Raw genomic sequence first — 21,871 nt, forward strand, 5'->3', positions numbered from 1 at the left:
TTTCAGGTGTTTTTCTGTATTAATGAGATTCTCTCTCGGTCTTGTCTTCTCCAGACTTAACGGGCCCAGCTCCCGCAGTCTCTCCTCATGAGGGAGATAACGCCGTTGAAAAACCTTTATCAACCGAACAACCAAGAAGCGCGGACAGGGTGCCAGGCGGCGGCTCCCGCAGACACCCATGATCCCGGGATTCCCGGGGTGCTGCAGCCCAGCCCCAGGAGCAGGCAGTGTCCCTGACGGGAGGAGAGGGGACGAGCCGGCCGCCAGCCCCGGCCCCCCGAGCATCCCACGGCGCGGCTGCCGCGGGGCGGGGCGGGGCGGGCCCGGAAGATCCGGGTCGGAGGGGACGGGAAGTCGGGACGTGGCCGCCGCAGCGGAGCAGGAGGCGGAGGGCGGGTGGGAGGCGGCGGAGGAGGAGGATGGCGGCGGTGCTGAGCTCGGACCGGCTCGAGGTCTCGGTGGACGGGCTGACGCTGAGCCCCAACGCCGAGGTGCCGCCCTGCGAAGCGCGGCCGGCGCAGGGCGAGCCGGCGGCGGGGCGGGGCCGAGCGGGCCCCGGCTCCCCGGGCGCGGCGGAGGCCGGCGGCGAGGCGGCGGAGGAGGCGGCACTGAGCCTGGAGCGGCGCTGGGGCTTCGCGCTGGAGGAGCTCTACGGGCTGGCGCTGCGCTTCTTCAAAGGTGAGCCCGGCCGCCGGCCCGGCCCGCACCGCCCCCCCCGGAACCGGGGCGGCCACCGGCACCGGGGAGCCCCGGGCGGCATCGCCCGCCGGGCCAGGCTGCGGGGCTCAGGTGCCCCGAGAGCCGCGGGGGGCGGCCCCGGGAGGGCTCGGCGTGCCGGGACGAGCAGCGTGTCCCGGCGGCCCGCGGGGATGCGCCTTTCCTGGTGCCGGACGTGAGCCGGGGCCGCGGGCAGAGGCTGCCCCGGGCGCGGTGTGGCACTGCCGGGGGTGTGCAGCACCCCGCCTAAAACCGGAGCGACAGAGCTCCGTGCCGGTGGCACGGGAGGGGAAAGCTCGCAGACGTGGGCGAGGAGCGCTCGCCGTGAGGAGTGCCGCGCCTGCTGACAGCCGGATCCTGGCGGGAGGTGCCGTGCCCTCTCCTCAGCCTGCCGGCTCCAGGGCTGGCTGCGCTCCTTCGGGACGAGAGGACACAGTCTTCAGCTCTGTCAGGGGAAGTTTAGGTTGGACATTACGAAGAATTTCTTCACAAAAAGGGTGATTGGACATTGGAATGGGCTGCCCTGGGAGGTGGGGGAGTCTCTCTCCCTGGAGGTGTTTAGGGAAAGACTGGACGTGGCACTCAATGCCGTGGTCTAGTTCACACGGCGATGTTTGGTCATAAGTTGGACTCGATGGTCTCAGAGATGTTTTCCAGCCCAATTGATTCAATGAATCTGCCATGACCCCAGCAGGCAGCTGTGAAGTACCTGCCAGGGTGTAGACCTGGAGTGTTTTTGCTGGGATCCCCTGTAGCCAGGTTTGCTTCTGTGGGAACATGGACGTATCTTGCCACGCTTGGTTTCTTCTGGAGGGGGAAGTGGGCTGTGGGGATTTGAGGGAAGAGCTATGCTCACTACATTGACCGCATTTCAGCAGTGTATCACTCCTGTGGCTTTCAGGCAGACACTGCTTCAGGTGGAGCAGGAAGTCCAGCCTCATGCCTGCACTAGGGAAGACAAGCTCTGCACTTGGAAAGGTCAGTCCTGTGGCAGTCAGTTGTTAGATGACCTCCCAGGGAGGCTGCCTCTTTTAAGGGCAAGCGCTGCCGGCAGGTGGAAACGCTGCTGGAAGGACGAAGTTGTCTTTCTTCACGTTGACTGACCTGCACCTTGTGGTTGTTAGGAGCATGTAAGCAGTTTTTTTAAGCCCTGGTTCTTTGACTCTGTTCTGATACCCTTCCACAAAGTAGTTATTTTGTTAGCATGCTAATAAACAGAGGTGTTACTTTCTTAAGCTCTAAAAAAACATAAGGGATCATAAGATCTTACATTTTTTTTCCTCCTGTATCAGAGGTTGTCAGGTTGTGGAAGCACTGTACTTAATGTCTCTTTCTTCTTTCTGTAAAAGAAGTTGCTTAAAAGAGTTCTGGTTGTTTTTAATGGTGCAGAAAGCAACGTCTCTGCAGTAGCACATTCTTTGTCTCAGTCAGCTGTGGTCTTCTTCTGTCTTCTTCTTGGGTTGAATATTCTACGGGACTCTGTTTTTACAGTGTAAAGTGTGTTCCCAGTGTGAACTTGTGTTTGCAATGCAAAAATTCCGTGCTGTGAATGACTTTATCTATATTGCTGCTATGTGGCAATAACCTATATCTATTATATCATGTTTTAACAGAATTTATGTTCTGGCTTTATCTTCTTGCTGATGGTGAAGTCTGTGGGGTGTTACTTATGAGTAGGTTCCAGTTCCTTGCCTTGTTGTCTTAGCAATGGGGTTCTTTTGTTGCTGTTCTTTTTAATCAAAACTTAGTATCAACATGTTTCAGCTTACTCCGGCTCCTTTTTTAGGCTTCTGCAATTTCTTGTAACTCATGGTTGTGCTGATAAGATGATAATTTTCCCCATTCAATCTTGTTGTCAGTCTTTCCAGTGAAAACCTTGTTTCTCTATCCTTGTGGCTGGAATAACTCACAAAGTCATTACCCATCATTTCATCTGTAGATTTTTTCCTAGAAGTGACATAACACAAAGATTTTTATTTATAGATCTGATGGGGAGCTACAGGAGCTTGTAATACTTGGGTTACTGATTCTGCCAGCTTGTTCTATATCTGCACAGCTCCAAAAATAAGTGGTCTCATTTTCAAATTATTTTCATGCTGTCAGAACAACTGTGGGAGTGGGCACGCTTGGTTAGCAGCCCTGTGCATGCCAAGGAGCAAGTAGGGATTCCTCCTATACTTCGGGAGGCAACGGATCTATCTGAAGGGTGGCCCATGTTAATAGGTCAGTGCTGAGACCTCATTTCTGACCATTCTTCTAAAAACTATGCCGATAGTTAAGCAGCTTTTTTTTTCTGCTTCAGAGTGCAGCCCAAGCTGTCTGTAACTCTTGGTGTACTTTTGTCCAAGAGAAGTTGAATCTGAGTTTGCTTATGACAATGACTGCTAACACTTGTCAGTGGTGGCATATTGCAGGTAACAGAATTGCTGAGACAAGACAGGGTGGGAGTGTGTGTAAACAATGTGCAAAACACAACGGAAACTGGGCTAGGATATTAAAGGGACTCAAAAGCGACTTTATTCTGTCTCTGATAAAGACAAATCTAGAGCAGATCTGAAATGCTTGACCCTGGGTCACTTCAACTGTCAGGCCTTAGGCTGTGCAGGAGATGTTCACTGTCTTTTTTGTTTCGGTTTTGTTGTTTTGTTGTTTTGGGGGTTTTTTAACCTTCATAATGGCTTGTGAAGAGAGCTTTTCAGAATAAGAGAGGCATAGAAAATAGATGGGAATAGTGTTCCAGTCCATTTTTCTGTGGGAAAGAAGAGCCCTCTTTCTCTTATGCACTCTTTCCCTTCCTGCTCTGTTAAGTCTAGTGCAGGTCGAGCAGCATTTTGGCTGCCATTAAGAATCTGCTCCGCTGTGCTGGATCCAGTGTACAGTGGAGATCAGTCGTGTTACAGTCGTTGTACATTTCTTTGTCTCTAGGACTGCCTGTGATTGTGAGCCCTGGGGCATCTGGCACAGTAGAAGTGTCTCTGATGGCTTATTCTGCTTGCTGAGCTGGTGTGAGTTATGCCGCTGAGGGTAACCTGTTCAAGCTCTGTCCTAAAGCAGGAGAGGGTGGCTTGCATAGCTCTGCCAGCAAATCTCTCTCAGGATCAGCTTGGCTTTGTTGTTTTCCACATCCTGTCATTGAAATACCATTGCAGCCAAGCTTCAATATATGACGGTCCCTGAAGTGTTCATGCACTGTCTAAAGTGATTTGCAGCACAGCGCATCTGAGCAGACAGTGCACAAACCATATCATTTTGCTATCTTAAAGCTCTCCTGGAATGTTAAGTACTCTAATTTTCTTTGACTGCTCTAAGTTATTTCCTCTTATCCTAACAAGAATGCATCTTCAACCTCAGCAGAACATCATTCTCAATTAATTGTTTGACCTCTTTTTTTGAGAACTAATTTGATGGTATGATTGTAATTCGTAAATTAAGTAGGCTGTTGTTGTCAAGAATATGAAAACCCCTATCATGTATCTACATTTGTGAAGTTGTGCTTTGATCATATTTAATTGGAAGGGCCAGTCAGTAATTCTGTTGATGCAGAACACTTTCAGGAGAGGAGGATTAGGAGTGTAGGAGTGAACTGGGCTCTGCAGGCAGTTCAATCCTCACACTTCTGTTTTGGTCTCACTCATTAGAATGTTGCAAATGAGTAGAATTAACATACATGACTTCTGATTTTAAAAGCTATGAGGTGAAAAATCACTCTTCACAAATTGTTTTCTAGCTGCTTCTAGATGACTCAACTGAATGCTATCCCAATGGAATTAGACGTTTAGAGTGGGTGTAGTAGGTGAAGTTGGAGTGGAAGGTGCAGCATGGTTTGCAGTGTTTCTAAAGGGGAAAAATCTGAAGTTACAGAGGAGTAACAGTATCTTGCACAGTGCGATCTCTTAAGCTATGTATTAAACTCCTTTGTGTCTAAATTTGCGTGCTTTTATCAATTCATGTCAATAATACGGTGCCACACGGTGACGTCTTTCTCTTGTGGTTGAAAACTGAGCGTATTCCTGGCCTTGTTGTGTCAGAGACACCAGTGGCTTAGGGAAGGTTGTACAGTTGCTGTGTTACTGCTGTGCACGTCCTTTGGATTTTTCAGTGTGTTCCCTGGAGCTCTTTGATGTTTTTCCACTTCCCCGACAGCTGTACGAGGTGTGTGGGTAATGCCTGCTTAAATGGCGCGTTCACGGATGCTTGGATACATTTGGCACTTCTACTTGTCTAGACACACTAATGCTCTTTCTGGCATATTTGACTCTGCAGATGAATTCAGGTCCTCTGGTTCAGTTAAACACCAACAATTCCTGATCTTTGGGGTGATTATACAGTGTGGTTTATGCTGTAGAGTTCAAAATAGTTAGTATGAAACTTCACTGTCTGACTGGCTGCAAGTGTTTTGCTGATCATTTGCTTCTAAGCTACATTATCTACAAGTCACTGAAAGCTTGTCTTGTATTTTTCTCCTCTTTTCCCCTCTTATTTAGCTTGTTTGTTGTTCTTCCCTTGGGTCACCATTCTTTGTAAATGCAGATTTTGGCTTCTCTCAGTAATTAGGGCATAAGGTTTGACGTCTCTGTTCTGTGAAAATGCAGATGTGCTGTGCATTGCACGGGAAATGAAGGTTTTTTCACCTTAACTTTCTTCAGGAGCTCAAATGCTGATGATGTTATCTGGCTTAGGTAGCAGTTCTGTACAGCAAATAGCTGTGTGTTTGGCCAGACAGATGGTAGGTACATCAGTTGTGAAAAGTAAACTGTGCTGTAGGGACCCCCTTGAGAATCATGCTTTGCTCAGAAGCCTGGCAAAATTTCAGTGCAGTACCTCTGTCAATTGACTTGCTTTGTAGCACGATGCCCCAGGATATTAAGTATTATTTCGAAGTACACGCTGTTTATTGAGGCTAATGGAAGTGCTTGTTACCTAATAAGTAAATTCTGAGTTGAGTGTAAATTGTGAAGAGTTTAGGGAAAGGCAGAGGGCTCTTCGGAAGGCCTGAGAGCAGGAGTTTACCAGAACGTGGTGATTTGCCTCCCTTAAGGATCACAGACTTGGGGTGGGAAGGGACTGCTGGCCATTGTCAGGTGTAGCCCTCCTTTTCTGTACAGGCTTTGTGTCACTGTCTCCATTTGGGTTTTGAACATCTCCAATCATGGAGACTTAAAACTTCCCAGGGCAGCCTACCCTGTTTCTCAGGGCAACCTGTTTGATCACTCTCAGTTTAAGAAACAAAAACAACAGCACTAAAAAAAAACCCCAAAACACCAACTTCAAGCAAACAAACAAAACCCCATAAAAATGTTTAAGTGGCATTTCCTGTACTTCAGTTTGTGTCAGCTGCCTCTTGTCCTTTCATTGTATACACTGAGTAGACTCTGGTTCAGTTTTTACATCCCCCCCCCCTTTTCTACTCCACCAGATATTTTTGGAAGTAGATATTTCTGTGGAGAAAGGCTTCTGTTTTTGAAGCTGGCAGCTATATTTGCTGTAAGGTTGTGTGTCACTGCAACAAGAGCAAATACTTGAAATTCTGCAAGAATGATGTGGACTCCTAGGAATGGATAATAAGTAATTAAATATTTGCCTTCCTAATCATTTGATTGTGGCTTCAAAACAAATGGCATGCATGTAGTGGTTCCTTGTGATGTTTCAGCTGAGTAAGTCCAGCAGTGTACTGAATTTTCTCTGTCAAAAATAGAGTGTCTTGCTGTGAGCTGCAAGCGCTTTCCTGCTGGGATTGTTTCTGATTTCCAGAAGTATTCGCTCTGAGTTTCTCAGTAAGCTGTAGTAGGGGTATTTTCCTTCCTCTGTCATTGTGAGATTTGCTTCTTTCCCTATTAATAACTGTTCCCAGGTGTCAGCCAAGAAATTCTGCAGTATGTGTCAGCCTGAAATTTAGGTGTGGACTGTTCAGTTTGGGCCTGTAAACAACTTGCTCCAAAGGAGAACTGGGAATGAGTGGCAGCTTTGTCTCCAGCTCCCAGTTACATGGAGAGCTGTGGAGTCATGGAAAGTGACTGTCTTTTACCTCTTGGTGGTCTTCCTCATTTCAGCTCTTCTAAAAGGAGATGGTGCTTATTTATTTGTTTTCCTGTTCAAGAAAAACGTCTTTTCTTAATAAGCAGTGTAGTCACACACAGCAATGCCCGTTTCATTGATTTGTTTTGACAATTTAAATGTGTTAAGTCCTCACCAACTAGTTTATGTATCATTTTAAATCAATGCAGGTATCTTCTTACCAGTAAAAGCATGGTGGGATCTAACTGGGAATGCTTCAGAAGAGGTTCCTGTGGAGCCACTGGAACATGTTCAGGGTTATGTTGCCTTCCTGTTGTCAGAGTTCACTGTATGTGTTTGTGCTGATGGAGGCAGCTGCAAGGCTTTTCATTGTGAGGGGCTATGCCAGCTGCCTTGGCCAATGGCAGCAATTGTATTCCCTCAAGGACAACTCTCCTTGACTCTTAATTTTTCCTCTCTGCTGTTCTCCTTGCCTTCAACCTTGGTTGTTCTGCTTTCATCAATGTGAAGAGCATGAAAGGAGAGCAGTTTATAAAGTTAACATCACATCTTTCTTTGTGGAAAATCCTTCCTATGCATGCTAGAGTAGACGCTTGGCAGACACATTTGAATTCAGTTAAGGTTTTTAAATATTTTGGAGATATAGATCCATATGGTGTGACGTTCAACAAATTCATGTAAATATTTTTGTGATAACTGACTCACTAAGACTGACTGTAGATAGTGGGATGCAAAGCACTCCGCACTGAAGTTTTCATTAGCTGAAGTAGATGTGTTTCTTCTGGACAGGTCTATATTTTATTTAAATAGAACTGACTTAATTTGTCTAACCTTTTGTGACTTGACTTTTTTCTCCTTTTTTACGGTGGAAATCGTGGTAATGGTTATGCAACATCCTCATTCATATTCTGTGCTTAATTAATCACAACAGTGAAAATTTCTTTATTCTTTTTTCCCTACAGAAAAAGATGGCAAAGCCTTTCATCCAACATACGAAGAAAAGCTCAAACTTGTGGCACTGCACAAGCAGGTTCTGCTGGGACCTTACAACCCTGACACTTGCCCTGAAGTTGGATTCTTTGATGTTCTGGGGAATGATAGAAGGTAAAAGGGCTGGTGCTTTCGTTTGCCTTAACTCTGCTTTTCCTGTGAGAAGATAACATCATCCAATTTCTACAAGTATGTGGATTATCTCAAGTGTCTGTGTTAGTGGAAAGTGAAAGTGGCCTCTTCAAATATATCTTAGAAGTGAGAGTCACAGTTCAGTACAGGAACTAAGGGAAGATTGTTGGCTTGGGTTTTTTTCAACCACACTAGAAGCTGCTCTGCTGACAGTCCAGTTTCTCGTGACAGTCTAAGATGCATTCATGTGCAGGCCCATGTTTCATCCAAACTCCACACCATGGTTACAGCAGACCAAGCCTTTTGCCAGTGGTAGAAGCATTCACCACAGCTTGTCCTAACACCAAAGATAATCTCTGAAGTCAGAAAATTAAAACCTGATGCATTCAAACTGAGTAAATCTTTTATGAGACCTGGGAAGTCTCGGGTATGTCTCTTGTGTTGCTTGCAGCTCAGGCTGCACTTCTCATGTTCATTGTTGCTCTTTTTAGTGTTCTAGAGTGAAGGCAATGTGCAGCACAGCAGTGGCGTCTCTGAGGTGGACCCAGTGCACTGTTTTTGCACAAAAGGATGCAGCTTTTCTTAGGAAGAACAAGGCTGTTTCTTTCAACTAACTGAAGTGCTGTAGTCAGTAGCTGTTAACCATGCTTCTTCATTCAGGAAAATGTATACTTTTTTTTCCCACAAAGTAGCGTGGAAGGAGATTAATAAAATACTTCAGGATCACTTGTAGCTGGGAAGTTTTTGGACATCATTCAGAATCCCATCAAGTAGGGTTGATGGGATGTATGAAATTTCATGTAAGAGCTGAGTTATGTCTAATTGAAAGACAGGAGAAAAGAGAACATTGTACTGTCTTTGGGAAGAAGTTGGTTCTCTGAAACTGCAAATGATAATGTTTGATTCCTGGTCTTCCAACTTTTTTCTCTTTGCTGGGTTGTCAGTGCTCACTTCTGGCTTGAAAATAGTTGAGTCTGTTATTTCAGCTGAATTCTCTTTCTCAGGAAGGAATGGGCTGCCCTTGGAAACATGTCAAAGCAAAAGGCTATGACAGAATTTGTCAAGCTCCTACATAGGTGCTGCCACTTGTTCTCAACGTATGTCACTTCCCACAAGATAGAGAAAGAAGAGCAAGAAAAGAAAAGGTAATATTTGGGTGCTTTGGTGTTGGCATTGATGGACTTTGTAACTCTTGGCCTGTGGACAGTATCACAGCTAGCTTAAATTGGAGTTGTCTTGGGAAGGGAAATGCTTGAAACATAGGTGGCTGTGTTACCATTTGATCTCTTTAATCCTTTTTACTTTGCCAGTAATGGGTGGTTGTTTAGGAGTTTTAAAAATTTTGCTGATACTGTCATCTGCTTAGGAAGAAATGCTTCACAAAAGCATTCTGTCCAAATATGTCTGTGGACTAAATATATTAAATATTGTATTAAATATTAAATATATTAAATTGTCAGTTTTAAACTTCTCTTCTAATATGGGTTAGCAGCTTGACAAAGGCTGTCTTATTATTGCTTCCAGGTGTGATTATTAAATCATAGTATCCACATCATTATTGAACATGTGTGAAAGCTTGGAAGATGTGTTTAAAGCTTCCAGGCAATTTTTTCTGCTATACAGGTAGCATAGTAACAGGTTAGCATGAATATCAAATTGTAACACAGAATTTACCTTTGTCATGCTGCTGAGTGCAGTAAAACTCTGCAGTAATGTGGGTTTTTTTGTGTGTCCAGTTAGATTTCTCCAGGCCAGTTTAAGTGTGAGGAGGTGATACCAGACAAAAAGCCTCGCTGGGCAGGCAAAAGGCAGGTTACAGCATGTTGAAAATAACTCATCCTAAGATTGTAGGAATGCTGAAATGGCTTATTGAGTGGATGTTGCAGGAGAGAAGAGGAAGAGCGAAGACGACGTGAAGAGGAGGAGCGGGAGCGGTTACAAAAGGAAGAAGAAAAACGTAGGCGGGAAGAAGAGGAAAGACTGAGAAGGGAGGAAGAGGAGAGGAGGAGAATAGAGGAGGAACGACTTCGGATGGAACAACAGAAGTGAGTAGTGGAAACAAACAACACTTGAAAGAGAATAACTGCCTTGCATTTGAGACAATTGTATACTTGGAATATAGAGTTCTAATTATATTTCATTGTTCCCTTCACATCCAGATGCTGAAAACACAGATCTGGCTTTGCACATGTAATATTTAAGAGAATAGTAAAGCTGTTCCACATCAGTCAGCAACTATTTTCCACCATAAAAATGTCTTAGCAGGGGGTATCTCTAAAGTAGATCCTGTGCTTGCTATGTAGTGGTTTTGAGAAGGGAGCAAATAATTAAACCACAAGCTTTGCTGCTTGTTTAACATGGTGAGAGCCAGAGGAGTGTAAGAGACAGACATAAATTTATATATACAATACAAAGTGTCACACAGTGCTAAGTAACAAGAAGTGTGGTATGCCTTGAAGTTGAGGGGGTTTTTCACATGAATGGGAGTTGTGTATTAAATGGTCATAGCAGGTTACGAAGATAAAGAGTTTAGACAGAAAAGGAATGTGGATACCAAGTGTATCTAAACTGGTCACAGTTTGTTAAAAGCAGTAAATCCTGCTTTTTGGGATATTAGACCAGTCTAATATTGATGCTTTAGAATGTTTTTTGGGATAGAAGAAGAGTGAGGAGGAATTTTTTTTTTGCAATTGTGTGATACTTTTTCCTTCCTCTGAAACATTGATAGCTGGTTACTGATGGACGTAACATGAGACAGGCCCTGGATCTCTCTTGTCGTTCAGCCATAGAATTTCTGTTAGTTCTTTGGAGAGGGGAGAAAAACAGCCTGTGCATATGTAACCCCCGTGTTCCTCATGAAGTTTCAGCAGTTGAGATTACTGGAGATGCAGATGTCCCATCTGGCAGCAGTCTTCTGTTGTTGTTGTTGTTCCTGAATTAGGCCGCTGTCAGTCATGTTTTTCGTGTTTGCATACTGACCAGAAAACTAAGATAGTTATGTGGTGTGTTTTTCTTCGATTCACCAAAAAGCATTGGTGTGCTGTGCCACAGCAGGTTTGTTCCTACCAATATTTCAAGAAGGTCTGCTGGAAGGATGGACTCTGGAAAAAGCATGTGTAGGTTTTTTCCTTTGCTTTGTTTGAGGAGTTTAGTCATGTGGGTTTTGTGTAACACTACCTCTTTACCAGACTACAGGTTGAGAATTATGTAAGAGCTCTTGTTTTAACATTTGATGTTTCCAAACACTGGGTAGAAAACGTTGCTCCCTTCTTTATGTTCTCGGCGTATTTTTAGGCAAAACTCACACCTGTGTTAGCTCTGGGTTCTGGTCGATTACATAGATTTATCTTGGTTGGGTTTTGCAGAATGGAGTGAAGTGATTTAAGTGGCCTCAGAGGCAGCTCAGGGCAGGGACTCTGCAGTGCCCTGAGCTGTTGGTGAGGCCGTGCTGTGCTCCCATGGCAGGCAGCAGATCATGGCAGCGCTGAACTCGCAGACGGCCGTGCAGTTCCAGCAGTACGCCGCCCAGCAGTATCCCGGCAACTACGAGCAGCAGCAGATCCTCATCCGGCAGCTCCAGGAGCAGCATTACCAGCAGTACATGCAGCAGCTCTACCAGGTGCAGCTGGCACAGCAGCAGGTATGGCTGGGAAACCTGGGCTTTGTGTCCCAGGCTGTCACTGGGGAACGTGGGTTTTGTGACCCAGGCTGTCACCAGGACACATTAACTTGTCTGCTGTGATCTCCTTGAAAACATAATTGCCACGGGGAGAGCTACCATGCTAGTGACTAATGCTGCTTCAGATTCAAACACCAGTGCCCCTTTATTTGTTTCATCTTTTGGAGGAGTTTACTGAAGCAGCTGTTAATTAAGAAAACACTTAGCAGTCTTTACTAATGGCTTGGTTTGATATTACTGTTAAAGATGAAATGTGAACCGCTCTGCTGCAGCATTGGTGATGTGTGTCTGTAATTTAATGACATACCAGTGCATCTCAACAGGAACAGACCTCTTCAGGTGACTCTCCTGAAGATCTGTGCAGAGCAGCAGGCTGTGGTCAGCCCTGTGTTTCTAGCTGAGCATGCATTTGCGGCACTGTAGCATCACTGCTGGGTTGGACGTTGCTTCTCCCTGCCAGTCTGAGTACTGCTGAGTTCTCTCTCCTTTTGCACCTATTGTCTGACTTCATCAGGTACTAATACCTGATGAAGTTGCTTGCCTGCAATAAGCTGTTTGTGTTTTGGGTGGGGGGGCAGACTGCAGCTGCCAGCCTGAAGTCTGTTCTTGAACTAAAGATCTAAATTTCAGTAACTAATTTCCTGTTAATCATTTGTATTTTGTGGAGGCTGATGCCCTTAGTAAAGAAATGTTCAAGGAAGGGAGCCATGTGAACCTCATGATGTTAAACAAGGCCCCTGCAGTGGGTCAAGTCAGGGCACTCCCTAGTATCAGTACTGTCTGGGCGGTAAATGGGTTGAGAGCTGTCCTGCGGAGCTGGACTGGTGACATTGGATATGAGCTGGCAATGGAGTTTTGCAGCTCAGGAAGTCAGCTGTATCCTTGGATGCAGGAAAACAAGTGTGGCCAGAAGGCTGAGGGTGAGAGGTGATTCTCCCCCTCTGCTCTGCTCTCATGACACCCCACCTGCAGTGCTGCATCCAGCTCTGGGGTCCCCAGCATAAGAAGGATGGGGACCTGTTGGAGCAAGTCCAGAGGAGGCCAAAAAGATGCTCAGAGGGCTGGAGCACCTCTGCTGTGGAGCCAGGCTGAGAGAGCTGGGGCTGTGCAGCCTGGAGAAGAGAAGGCTCTGGGGAAACCTCACTGCAGCCTTTCAGAACCTAAAAGGGGTTTGTAAGAAACACGAAGAAAGACCTTTTTACTAGGGCCTGTAGTGATAGGATGAGGGCAAAGGTTTTCATCTCGGAGAGGTCTAGATTGAACATAAGGAAGACTTTTTTTTACAGTGAGGGTGGTCAGACACTGGCACAGATTGCCCAGAGAAGCTGTGGAAACCCCATCCCAGGAAGTGTTCATGGACAGGTTTGATGGTGCTTTGGGCAGCCTGGTCTGGTGTAAGGTGTCCATTCCCATGGTAGGGCTGTGGAACTGGATGATCTTTATAGCTCCCTTCTAAGCCAAACCATGATTGGATGGAGCTGAAGTGGTGTAGGAAAGGCAGAGACTTTCTGCCCTGTTATAATTACTTTTTGGACTTCCCTCATGTAGCTTCCATAAGACTTCTGAGGTATACTTTTTTGGATGTCTGTGAGTCATTGGGATCTGTTAGAGCAGTTAGAAAGTGCTGTTCTGCTTACAGATCAGCTTCTGATGCAATTAATCTTGGAGAGGCTGTGTGCAATAGTTTTATAGAAAAGTTCACACCACCTTTCTCTCAGTGCACAAAACTGCTGTAGTGAAATCTGGACAGCATCTGTGCAGTTGCTTAAATTTGAAATCTTAACTGATATTTTTCTATATTGTCTTCATATTTCTGCAGGATATCTATATTCCATTTGCTCATCAAAATCTTGTGATTATTAGGTTATCCTTTAAAGTAGCACTGTCACTTACATCTTTTCCCTGTCCCAACAAAAAAGCCTGTGTTATCTCTCTGGGCTGATAACAAAGGACAGGGAGGTTGCTCAAGAGAGTTCTTTATTTAACTCATAAATTGGCAAGTAGCTAATAGACCTTCAGTAGTCAACTCTTGTTAGACCTGGATGAGCTCAGGCTGGATGGAACCCTTCCAGCCAGAAAAAAAACCCCAAACAAACAAACAAACAAAAACCTAGCTAACAAGTCACACTTCCAACTTTGATAGAAATGTTATAGGAATGAAAAACTTCCATAGAAGAGTGCAAGAGTTTGTGTGTATTGTAGTTAATTTGGAAGTTGATTTTTTTTTTTTCTTCAGGTTGTACCCACCTGCCTAGAACCACGTGACTTCACATCCCTTGGGACTGGGTAGATGTAACTGGTTAATGTGTGCTGCTTCTGGTCTTCTGGGTCAAGCCCCCTTGTGGGGTGAAGGGGGAAGTTTATTCTTTATGTTATCTTTATGCCTTCTGCTGGAAGGTGTAAAACTGGCACCTTGTGAGAGTTTGGTTGTACTTGACTTAAATTCCTTAAATTGTTTTAGGCAGCCTTACAGAAGCAGCAGGATGCAGTGGTGGCAGCGACAGGGACGGCCCTGACTACTGCATCAAAGGTGAACAGCCCCGCCCCAGGGGACGCCCCATCCATTAATGGGCAGGCCAGTGCACATGCAGACAGCCCTGAAAAAGAGTTGGATCCAGAGGTTTTGGAAGAAGCACTGGAGAATGGACCAAAAGGTGGGGCTAGCTGAATTTCTTAATTAAAAATAAATAGCAAAAGCCTTTCTTAGGATTCAGGTGTCTTAAGCAGGGTTATTGTGGTTCTTTATTTGGCTTCATTTGCCTGTGAAAAAGCTATGGAATGTCTGTCATGGGAGAATGATATTGCATAGGCAAAGCTCAGCTTTGGGAGGGGAGGGAAAGAGGAAGCAGCAAAAGTACTTCAGCAAAGCTGATGGGATCCAGAACCTCCTGTCATTCTAGACTTGAAGGAAAGGAGCATAGAAGTTCTAGCACAAAGCTGTTCTGGGCAGAAATACGCTCAGTTTTATTTGAACTGGATGACAGCTGTTTAAAGATCCTTCCAGTGAAGGGTTTGTGCAATATAAACCTGCCGCCTGTAGCAGTACATTTGCCTTCTGAGGGTTTTCTGCATAAGCAGTGTTGGTTTAAATGTGTTGGATGGGTAAATGGTAGCATTTAGGAATGTTATAATTAAATTTGCACTGGTTCATATATCTTTTCAGAGCTGAAATTTGCTTCTTCAGTTAAAAAAAAATTATTGGTAGCAGCTTTGATGCTTGGGGCCCTCAGGTGCTCTCAAGGCACACTGAAGTATGTAGCACAAATAACTGAAACAAAGCCTAACTGGAATATTTCCTTCCCTCTCTCAGATTCTGTCCCGGTGATCGCTGCCCCATCCATGTGGACACGACCCCAAATCAGAGACTTCAAGGAAAAAATCCGTCAGGATGCAGATTCTGTGATCACAGTGGGCCGAGGAGAAGTGGTTACAGTCAGAGTACCAACTCATGAAGAGGGGTCTTACCTCTTTTGGGAGTTTGCTACAGACAGTTATGACATTGGTTTTGGGGTGTATTTTGAATGGACAGACTCCCCTAATACTGCAGTCAGTGTGCATGTCAGCGAGTCCAGTGATGATGAGGAGGAAGAGGAAGGTAAGCACGCCAGTGCATGTAAACTGTCAGGGCTGGCTGTGAGGGAAACCCCCACTGATGGTCTTGTGTAATCTCCTGCTTTCCCTGGCTTCCCTCTGGCTGGAGTCATGTTTTCAGTTTTGAATAGGAGCTGCAGTTCTGCAAGTAACTTCAGTCCCCTCCTTGGATCACAGACAGGTTAAAGCAGCTGAGGCTGGGGAAATCCTTTTCCTAAGTGAGCTATTCAGTAAACTAAACTGAAGCCTGTGCTGTAACAGAGCACAGTGGATCTGCACTCTGAAACCTTAGGAAAAATCCTGTCCTGCTGTTCAAGAGATATTTCTAGGGAGAAAATTTTCTTGAGGCTGCAGCAAAACAGCTTCAGAGAACAAGTCCTGATAGTGGCTGAGACACAGGTCACAGCCTTTGCCTGTGGAGGACCTAGCATCACAAAAATGTTTTGAAATGAGCATGTGATTTGCTTGGAAGGAGCTGCCCTGACCCAGGAAGCAGTGGCTTTCTGGGAGTCACTACCAAGTAATCTGTGCTAGTCAGTTTGTCACATCAGTGGCTGTCAGTGGTGGGTGATTGTGCTACTGAAAACTAGTTTGGCATCTCCACAAACTGACCTGGCTGTGCTGGGGAGATGGGTGTGGTGAGTTTTAATATCAGACTGTTAAAATCATGATAAAGTGAGCATGCTTACTGTTCCTTCTGCTTCTGAGTGCTTCAGCCCCAGCCTTGGTATGAATCCCTGCAACTCCTCTTGTTCCTAAACTAACAAAGAGGGCCTTGTCCCCTAGAGATTAGTCTGACTTTCTCTCATAAAGCATCCACCCATGTTCACTGACACCCCTTTTTTTTCCCTTGCAGAAAATACAAGCAGTGAAGAAAAAGCCAAAAAGAATGCCAACAAGCCTCAGCTAGATGAAATAGTGCCTGTGTACAGACGAGACTGTCACGAAGAAGTGTATGCTGGCAGCCACCAGTACCCAGGGAGAGGAGTTTATCTCCTTAAATTTGACAACTCCTACTCTCTATGGAGGTCAAAAACAGTTTACTACAGAGTTTATTATACTAGATAAAGGTGTGGCTGTGTCTGAGGCTGGGCTGTGCAGAAGATGTCATTTTATTTGGAATTTCCTTCAAGCATAATGGATCCTTTTGAGTCTGTATTTCATCCTGTCTATATCTGTATGGTTTGTGTGAACTTTTAACAAGTAGACACTGGGATCTTCCTGCTCCATGACACTAATGCATATTGCATTGGGCTTAACACAGGATCTCCCTAACCTTTTTGGGGATTGGAGTAGTTTGCTCCAGTGCTGAGGTCGCATCAATTGCAGTTGTTAAAGCCTCATGAAAAAGGGGGAGGGAGTTGCTGACTCGCTGGCTGGGTGATCTGATGTTTCCAGGTCTGGATGCCTTGAATAACTCGTTGATGGTTAATTTAAAGGTCCCATCAGTAACTGGTAGATTTGGATGCAGTTTGCTGTGTAGCAAGTTTCTCTTAACTGTAATTGAATGTCAGATTTTTTACACCATTAAAACTTGAAACTTTTAAGTTAATGCAGTTTAGAAACAAGTTGTCTCACTTCTGTCCTCATCAAAGAAGAAACATTCAGTTCCTTATACCAGTGTAGTGTGTAAGACAAGGATGAACAACATCCTGAAAGTACAGCAAATGACCTCTTCTGAAGGTGTAAGCTGAATGATGTTTAAAAGTATGTGTAACAAGAAGAACTTTAATCTCTGCCCCACTGCTAACCCTAGAATAAAAGTCACATTCTGATGCAATTGACTTTGAACAGGACACAGACTACTCCTGAGTTTAATGGGGTTTTTAATGGGGTAGACTAAAAAAAAAAAGCTACACACTTGAAACCAGTTTTGTAAGACCTGAATACACATGTTGTGTGTCTGGAGAGCAGTCAGTCACTTCGATAGAGTATAGGAGTTAATGCTGCACTAATGATAGAAATCACTGCCACTCCATTTTGAACTGGTGACAGTGGGGTGCAAACTTTCTGCTTTAATTCGTAACTGTGGGCAGAAAGGCCAGGTGCACATCCAGATACTTAACATAGCTTTAATCTCAATTTCATATGGTTTGGTTGGGGCATTTCGTATTTTGTATAGGGGAAAAACAGTGCAGGTGTCTCCTTGGCTTGAGGCTGCAGTAAGAATGCGCTCCCCCCAGAGCCCAAGGGTGGCATGCTGTAGTAATGACTTTGCAAGTGCTCTCTGCATGGGTGATGCACCTTGTTACTGAAAGGAAATGGTTGCTTTGGGTCTCAGACCAGCTCTTGCAGTCAGGCTTCCATTGATCAGCTGCAGCATGTGCAGTTCCACGGCAAATGATGCTGAGTTGGTGGGGTTTGTTTGAAGGGTCAGTTTGTACATACCTGATACTTTACTTTTCTCATACCAACCGTGGAGACACTTCTCCTAGAGTGCTTAACCTGTCGTCTTGCTTTTTGGGTCAGCAACACCGTACCGGCTTACAGCTAGTTAGTGCTGCTTTATCCAAAAACACTGTACAATGTTCTGCTCTTGTGTACATACAGTATATAAACCATGAATTTAGAAAGTACCTTGCTTTTAAAGAAAACTGTATTTAATGTAAAAAAAAGAAAAAAAAAAAAAAACAACCAAAAAAAAAACCCCTTTTAAAAAGGCAGGCACTAATATATTTCTTCTGGTCTTCAAATTACTTTTTTTTTTGTCCATACAAAAATGTTACAACTTTTTCCTCTGAGAATATCTGTTCTTGGGAGCGGTGTTTGTCGCTTTAAATGGCAGCACTTACTGTCATGTGTTGGATGCTAGAACTACGTTTTCAGACTTTTTTTTATTGCCTCTGGCTGTTGATAGTACAGTACAAGTGCGATTTCAAGATACCTTGAGATAGTATTTAATCCTAATTAAAATACATTTATCTGTAATGCTGTTGGCTTTTTATTAATTTGCAAACCTTGGCATTGCTGTGTATGGCTCTTGAGCTAAGATAAGCTTGTCATCTTCTCTCTCATGTTCAGAGGTTCAGCACCATGCTCACACTGTGGTCAAAGGCTCTGCCCAGGAATGTCTCTGGCTCACTGGATGGGGCCATCTGTCCATACTGGAAGAGCCCAGCTTAAGCTGCATCATCTCTTTGAGTTTTCAGTGGGTAGCAGAAGGGGTTGGATGTGGGCAGCTAAAACCTGTGAGCTCTCTCCACCAAGAGAGTCCTGAAATCCCACACCTGGAGGGCAAGAGACAGGGCCATGCACAGTTTAGACTGAGCCAGAAGAAAAGCAAGGACTTAGAGGCAAAAAAAGCAAGTTATGCTGAGGTTTGTGTCAGTCATTTTTTACTCCTTAGCTGCTGCTGGTAAGCAGCTTATCCTGGAGCTGAGTCCAGGATGTGCACTAGTTTGGTCCCAGAGTTCAGCTGGGGAGCAGAATTCTCTTTGGAGAGAACAAAGCAAGTGCTGTGCTATGAGAAGCAAGATGCTGAGTTCAATGGACCATAGTCTGGGTATGCCACAAGCTAATTTCACATGAAATGTGCAAGTGCATTGAAAAGCAAAGTAGTTACAGCAGGAAGCCTGCCTTGGTTGAGCCTATTTTGCCTGTCTCATGCATGTGTAAATTCTCCTTTCCCCAGTTAAAGGGGGTAAAAAAAAATATAGAGGAGCTGTACTTCTCATAGCTCACTTTAGGCAGCTCCCTTCCACAAGAGAATTACTGTAAACACTTTGTGGAATGAACAGAGGCACTGGCAGTTACTCCAGGTGACACAACAGCAACAACTTGACAAAACTCAGTTCAGAATACACTGGTCCTTTGAGAAGAGCTAAATAATCCCAAGGAAAAACCATTGTTAGAACAGGTTCTTCAAGGCACTTCTCTGGGAGACAGCAGGACATGGTCTTCTTTGGCTCTGCTATCCCAGGAGGATAAGCAGTGCGCTCAAAACAACTTGCTAATGAAGCCACTTGTCTTGCCTATCTCCTTTGCTGTCCTTCCCACCCCTTGGCTTTTGGCACTTTCTGCCTTGTTCTTTGCTTTGTCAGTCACAGATGAGAGGCTGCAATTTAGAGCAGCTGGCTGCAGCCTTTGAGGTAACTGTAGTGGGCAGCGTCATCAGACTCAGGGGACTGTTGTCAAAGGGACAAATTTTAGGGCTGGGTCACTGCTTTATTTGCAGTAGAGATGTGCAAGTCCCTGTGCCAACATTGCTCCCATGCTCTGTGGCAGCAGAGAACCTGCCTTGGGCTCTGGTGTGCTCAGCTTGCACTCAGCTGGGTTCAGAGGGCAGGGTACAAGTCTCAGCCACGTGCTTTTGGGTCCCTTGCTTTAAAAAATAGAACTTCTAAACTCACACCACAGCTACACCCACCACTATCTACTGGAAGACTAAGCAAAGCAAAAAATGCCATCCCAAATCTTTCCCCAATACCCCTCATCTGCGGTCTGCCCCTTGAACATCAGAAGTTCTACTGAAACACCAGACTGGCTTAAAGAAATAAATTAAACTGCTTGGACTAGTATAGATATAGATATGGCCATGCAATATGGATACTGCATCTGCAGAGTTATCATCTGGTATCCTAAAAATACGAAACTTGCAAGGAATGAGGAAAAACAAGGCAACACTGGTTCTCTATAATAAATTATTTGCCCAGCCCTTGTTATTTTCATCTGCCATCTCCATCATGAAGCCGGTGAGAAACCTGCTCCTTTTAATCAGGGGGTCAACACTGGCATGGCTTGCTGGTGGTCAGATTTGGAGGAGTAATTCCTTATTTCAGCCTCCACTTCTCTGGAGTTTAGTGTTTTCCTCAGCGCTGGACTTCAGCTTTCATGCATGTTTGTTTTAGGGAAGCAGCTGCTGGGTGATGGTCACTTCTCTCACCTGACCTGGCAGCTGCTCTGTGCTGAGGCTCAGGAGGAGATTTGTTGTTTTCTCCCTCACTGTGCATTTGAACAAAAATTCCCCGTGGCTGCGCTCCCCTGATGGAGGAGTGGAAAAAGCCGATTCCCTTGGCCTGGACAGTTCACCACTCCCTTTCCCCAGGGATATTTGAGCTGCTGTGCCACCCTCCAGGCCTGCTTGCAGCTCCTTTCCTGCTGTGGCTGCATCCCCTGGTGTGGCAGGGATGTCCTGGGGAAGCACATCCAGGGCTGCTGGCACCTTGTCTGTGCAGGAATGCTCAAGCCCAGGCTCTCCCCTGCACTCTGGACCACCTGTGGGCGGGAGAATGACCACTGCTCACCTGGCAGAACGAATGCTTGGCCCTCTGACACCACCTTTGTTGTCCCAACACCTGCACAGCCACTGAGCCCCCATGCCTGGGACAGCCTCTAGGGCATGTGGGAGCAGGGATGCTGTAGGGATTGAGGAGCAGCTGTGCCCACAGAGCCGGGGGGAGCCCAGCACAACCCTCTGCTGCACCAGGGCTGGGCAGAGGCTGGGCATGGGCCCCTCTGTCTGTGACTGCTCATGAAACTGGGGTGGCCTTCAGACCCTTCCTGTGCTGTGTGAGCAGCCAGCTGTGACCCAGCTGTGACCCAAGTGCCCTGTCTAGACCTGCCTGGATGGACATTACGAAGGGGTCTCCTTCCTCATATAACCCACTCCTGGTCTTTCTGCCCATGGCAGTAGTTTGTTTGCCTTGGAGGGTTGCAATTCTCAAATCCCACCTCTCAGGCCACGTAAAACATTGGGAAGTTATTTGCAGCCTGTGTCAGGACAGTCAAACCAGATCACAGAGTGAGTTTCAGAGCACCTAGCAAATTTTTGCATGATGCTTGTTGAATTTGTCTCTGGCTTGAAGAGAACAGAGGTTTTTAATGTCTGAAAGAAGAAAAAAAAAAAAAAAGTGACACTAAAAGTTGGATTGCTTCATGCCCAGGGAGAAGAGACTTCATGTAGGCCTAGTGATGGGAAGGACAAGGCAGGAAGAAAATCAGCTGCCCCCCAGGCAGTACCCCGGGGCTGGGCTTTGCCCTGGCACAGCAGAGCTCCGGGAGCATCCCAGCACAGCCCCTGCCCCAGCCAGCTGCACCCCACAGGTGTCCCCTTTGGCCTGATGTGTCCCTCAGTGGGGAGTGGGGACCCACAAGCCTGCACCAACCCAAGGTGGAGCAGACTGGGTGATGTGGGGCAGAACTAAGGAGAAGCACCATCCTTTTGCAGGCACCCATCTGCACGTGGAGATAAAGCTCTGCTGAGTATCTCTGTGCAGGTTGCTCAACCTGGCCGGGTGATTTTCCCCTGGATGAATAATCCTGTTTTCCTAGAGCCCGTTGACAATATTTTTCCTTGGCAAATGCTCTCCCTGGGCTTCTTGTGCCAAAACTAATTTTTGCAGGTAGGTTTTGGTAGTCAGCCCATGGATATTGGATAAACAGGGGCTGGGGGGCAGCTCCCCCTCACAGCAAAAGGGACCCCACAAAGAGCCACTTTCTGCTCCCCTGGAGCCAACCCAGTGGGAGATGGGCCAGGTTTCCCTTCCAGCCTCTCTGGTGGAACTTACAGTGGCCACAAGGCAAATGAAAACCATGGAGGAGCAGGCAGCCATGGCATTCCCAGCCCAAGCAGGGCTGGCTGGCCCGGTGGGTGCCAGCCTGGCCAGTCACAGCCGTGCCACAGCCCCCTGGTCCAGCCCCAACTGCTGGAGGATCCCCTTCCCTAGTGCCAAGGGAAGGGCAAAGACCAAAAACAGTGGAAAAAAAAATATTCTAAGGCTCCAGCTGTTGGTTTCCTGCATTTCTGTG

General features: G+C 45.9%; 1 protein-coding gene across 1 annotated transcript; it reads left to right on the plus strand.

Annotated features, from left to right (window-relative positions):
- The first annotated feature begins 414 nt into the window (after nt 1-414).
- ACBD3 (acyl-CoA binding domain containing 3) lies at nt 415-18,052 on the plus strand. Its single transcript, XM_066178161.1, has 8 exons — nt 415-678; nt 7,695-7,836; nt 8,859-8,999; nt 9,741-9,899; nt 11,320-11,494; nt 13,995-14,187; nt 14,844-15,128; nt 15,981-18,052. The coding sequence occupies exons 1-8, from the start codon at nt 420-422 to the stop codon at nt 16,190-16,192; spliced, it is 1,566 nt and encodes a 521-aa protein (XP_066034258.1). The 5' UTR covers nt 415-419; the 3' UTR covers nt 16,193-18,052.
- Nucleotides 18,053-21,871: the final 3,819 nt, after the last annotated feature.

Source organism: Chamaea fasciata, unplaced genomic scaffold (assembly GCF_029207755.1).
Source record: "Chamaea fasciata isolate MVZ Bird 193981 ecotype frontalis unplaced genomic scaffold, bChaFas1.0.hap1 SCAF_3, whole genome shotgun sequence".
Classification (NCBI taxonomy): domain Eukaryota; kingdom Metazoa; phylum Chordata; class Aves; order Passeriformes; family Sylviidae; genus Chamaea; species Chamaea fasciata.

Bases quoted from the DNA above. Each gene is read 5' to 3' on its own strand.
- ACBD3 (XM_066178161.1), top strand. From the start codon at position 420: ATGGCGGCGGTGCTGAGCTCGGACCGGCTCGAGGTCTCGGTGGACGGG. The intron at 9,900-11,319 runs GTGAGTAGTGGA...CTCCCATGGCAG, and splicing joins CTTCGGATGGAACAACAGAA to GCAGCAGATCATGGCAGCGC. The intron at 15,129-15,980 runs GTAAGCACGCCA...TTTCCCTTGCAG, and splicing joins TGATGAGGAGGAAGAGGAAG to AAAATACAAGCAGTGAAGAA.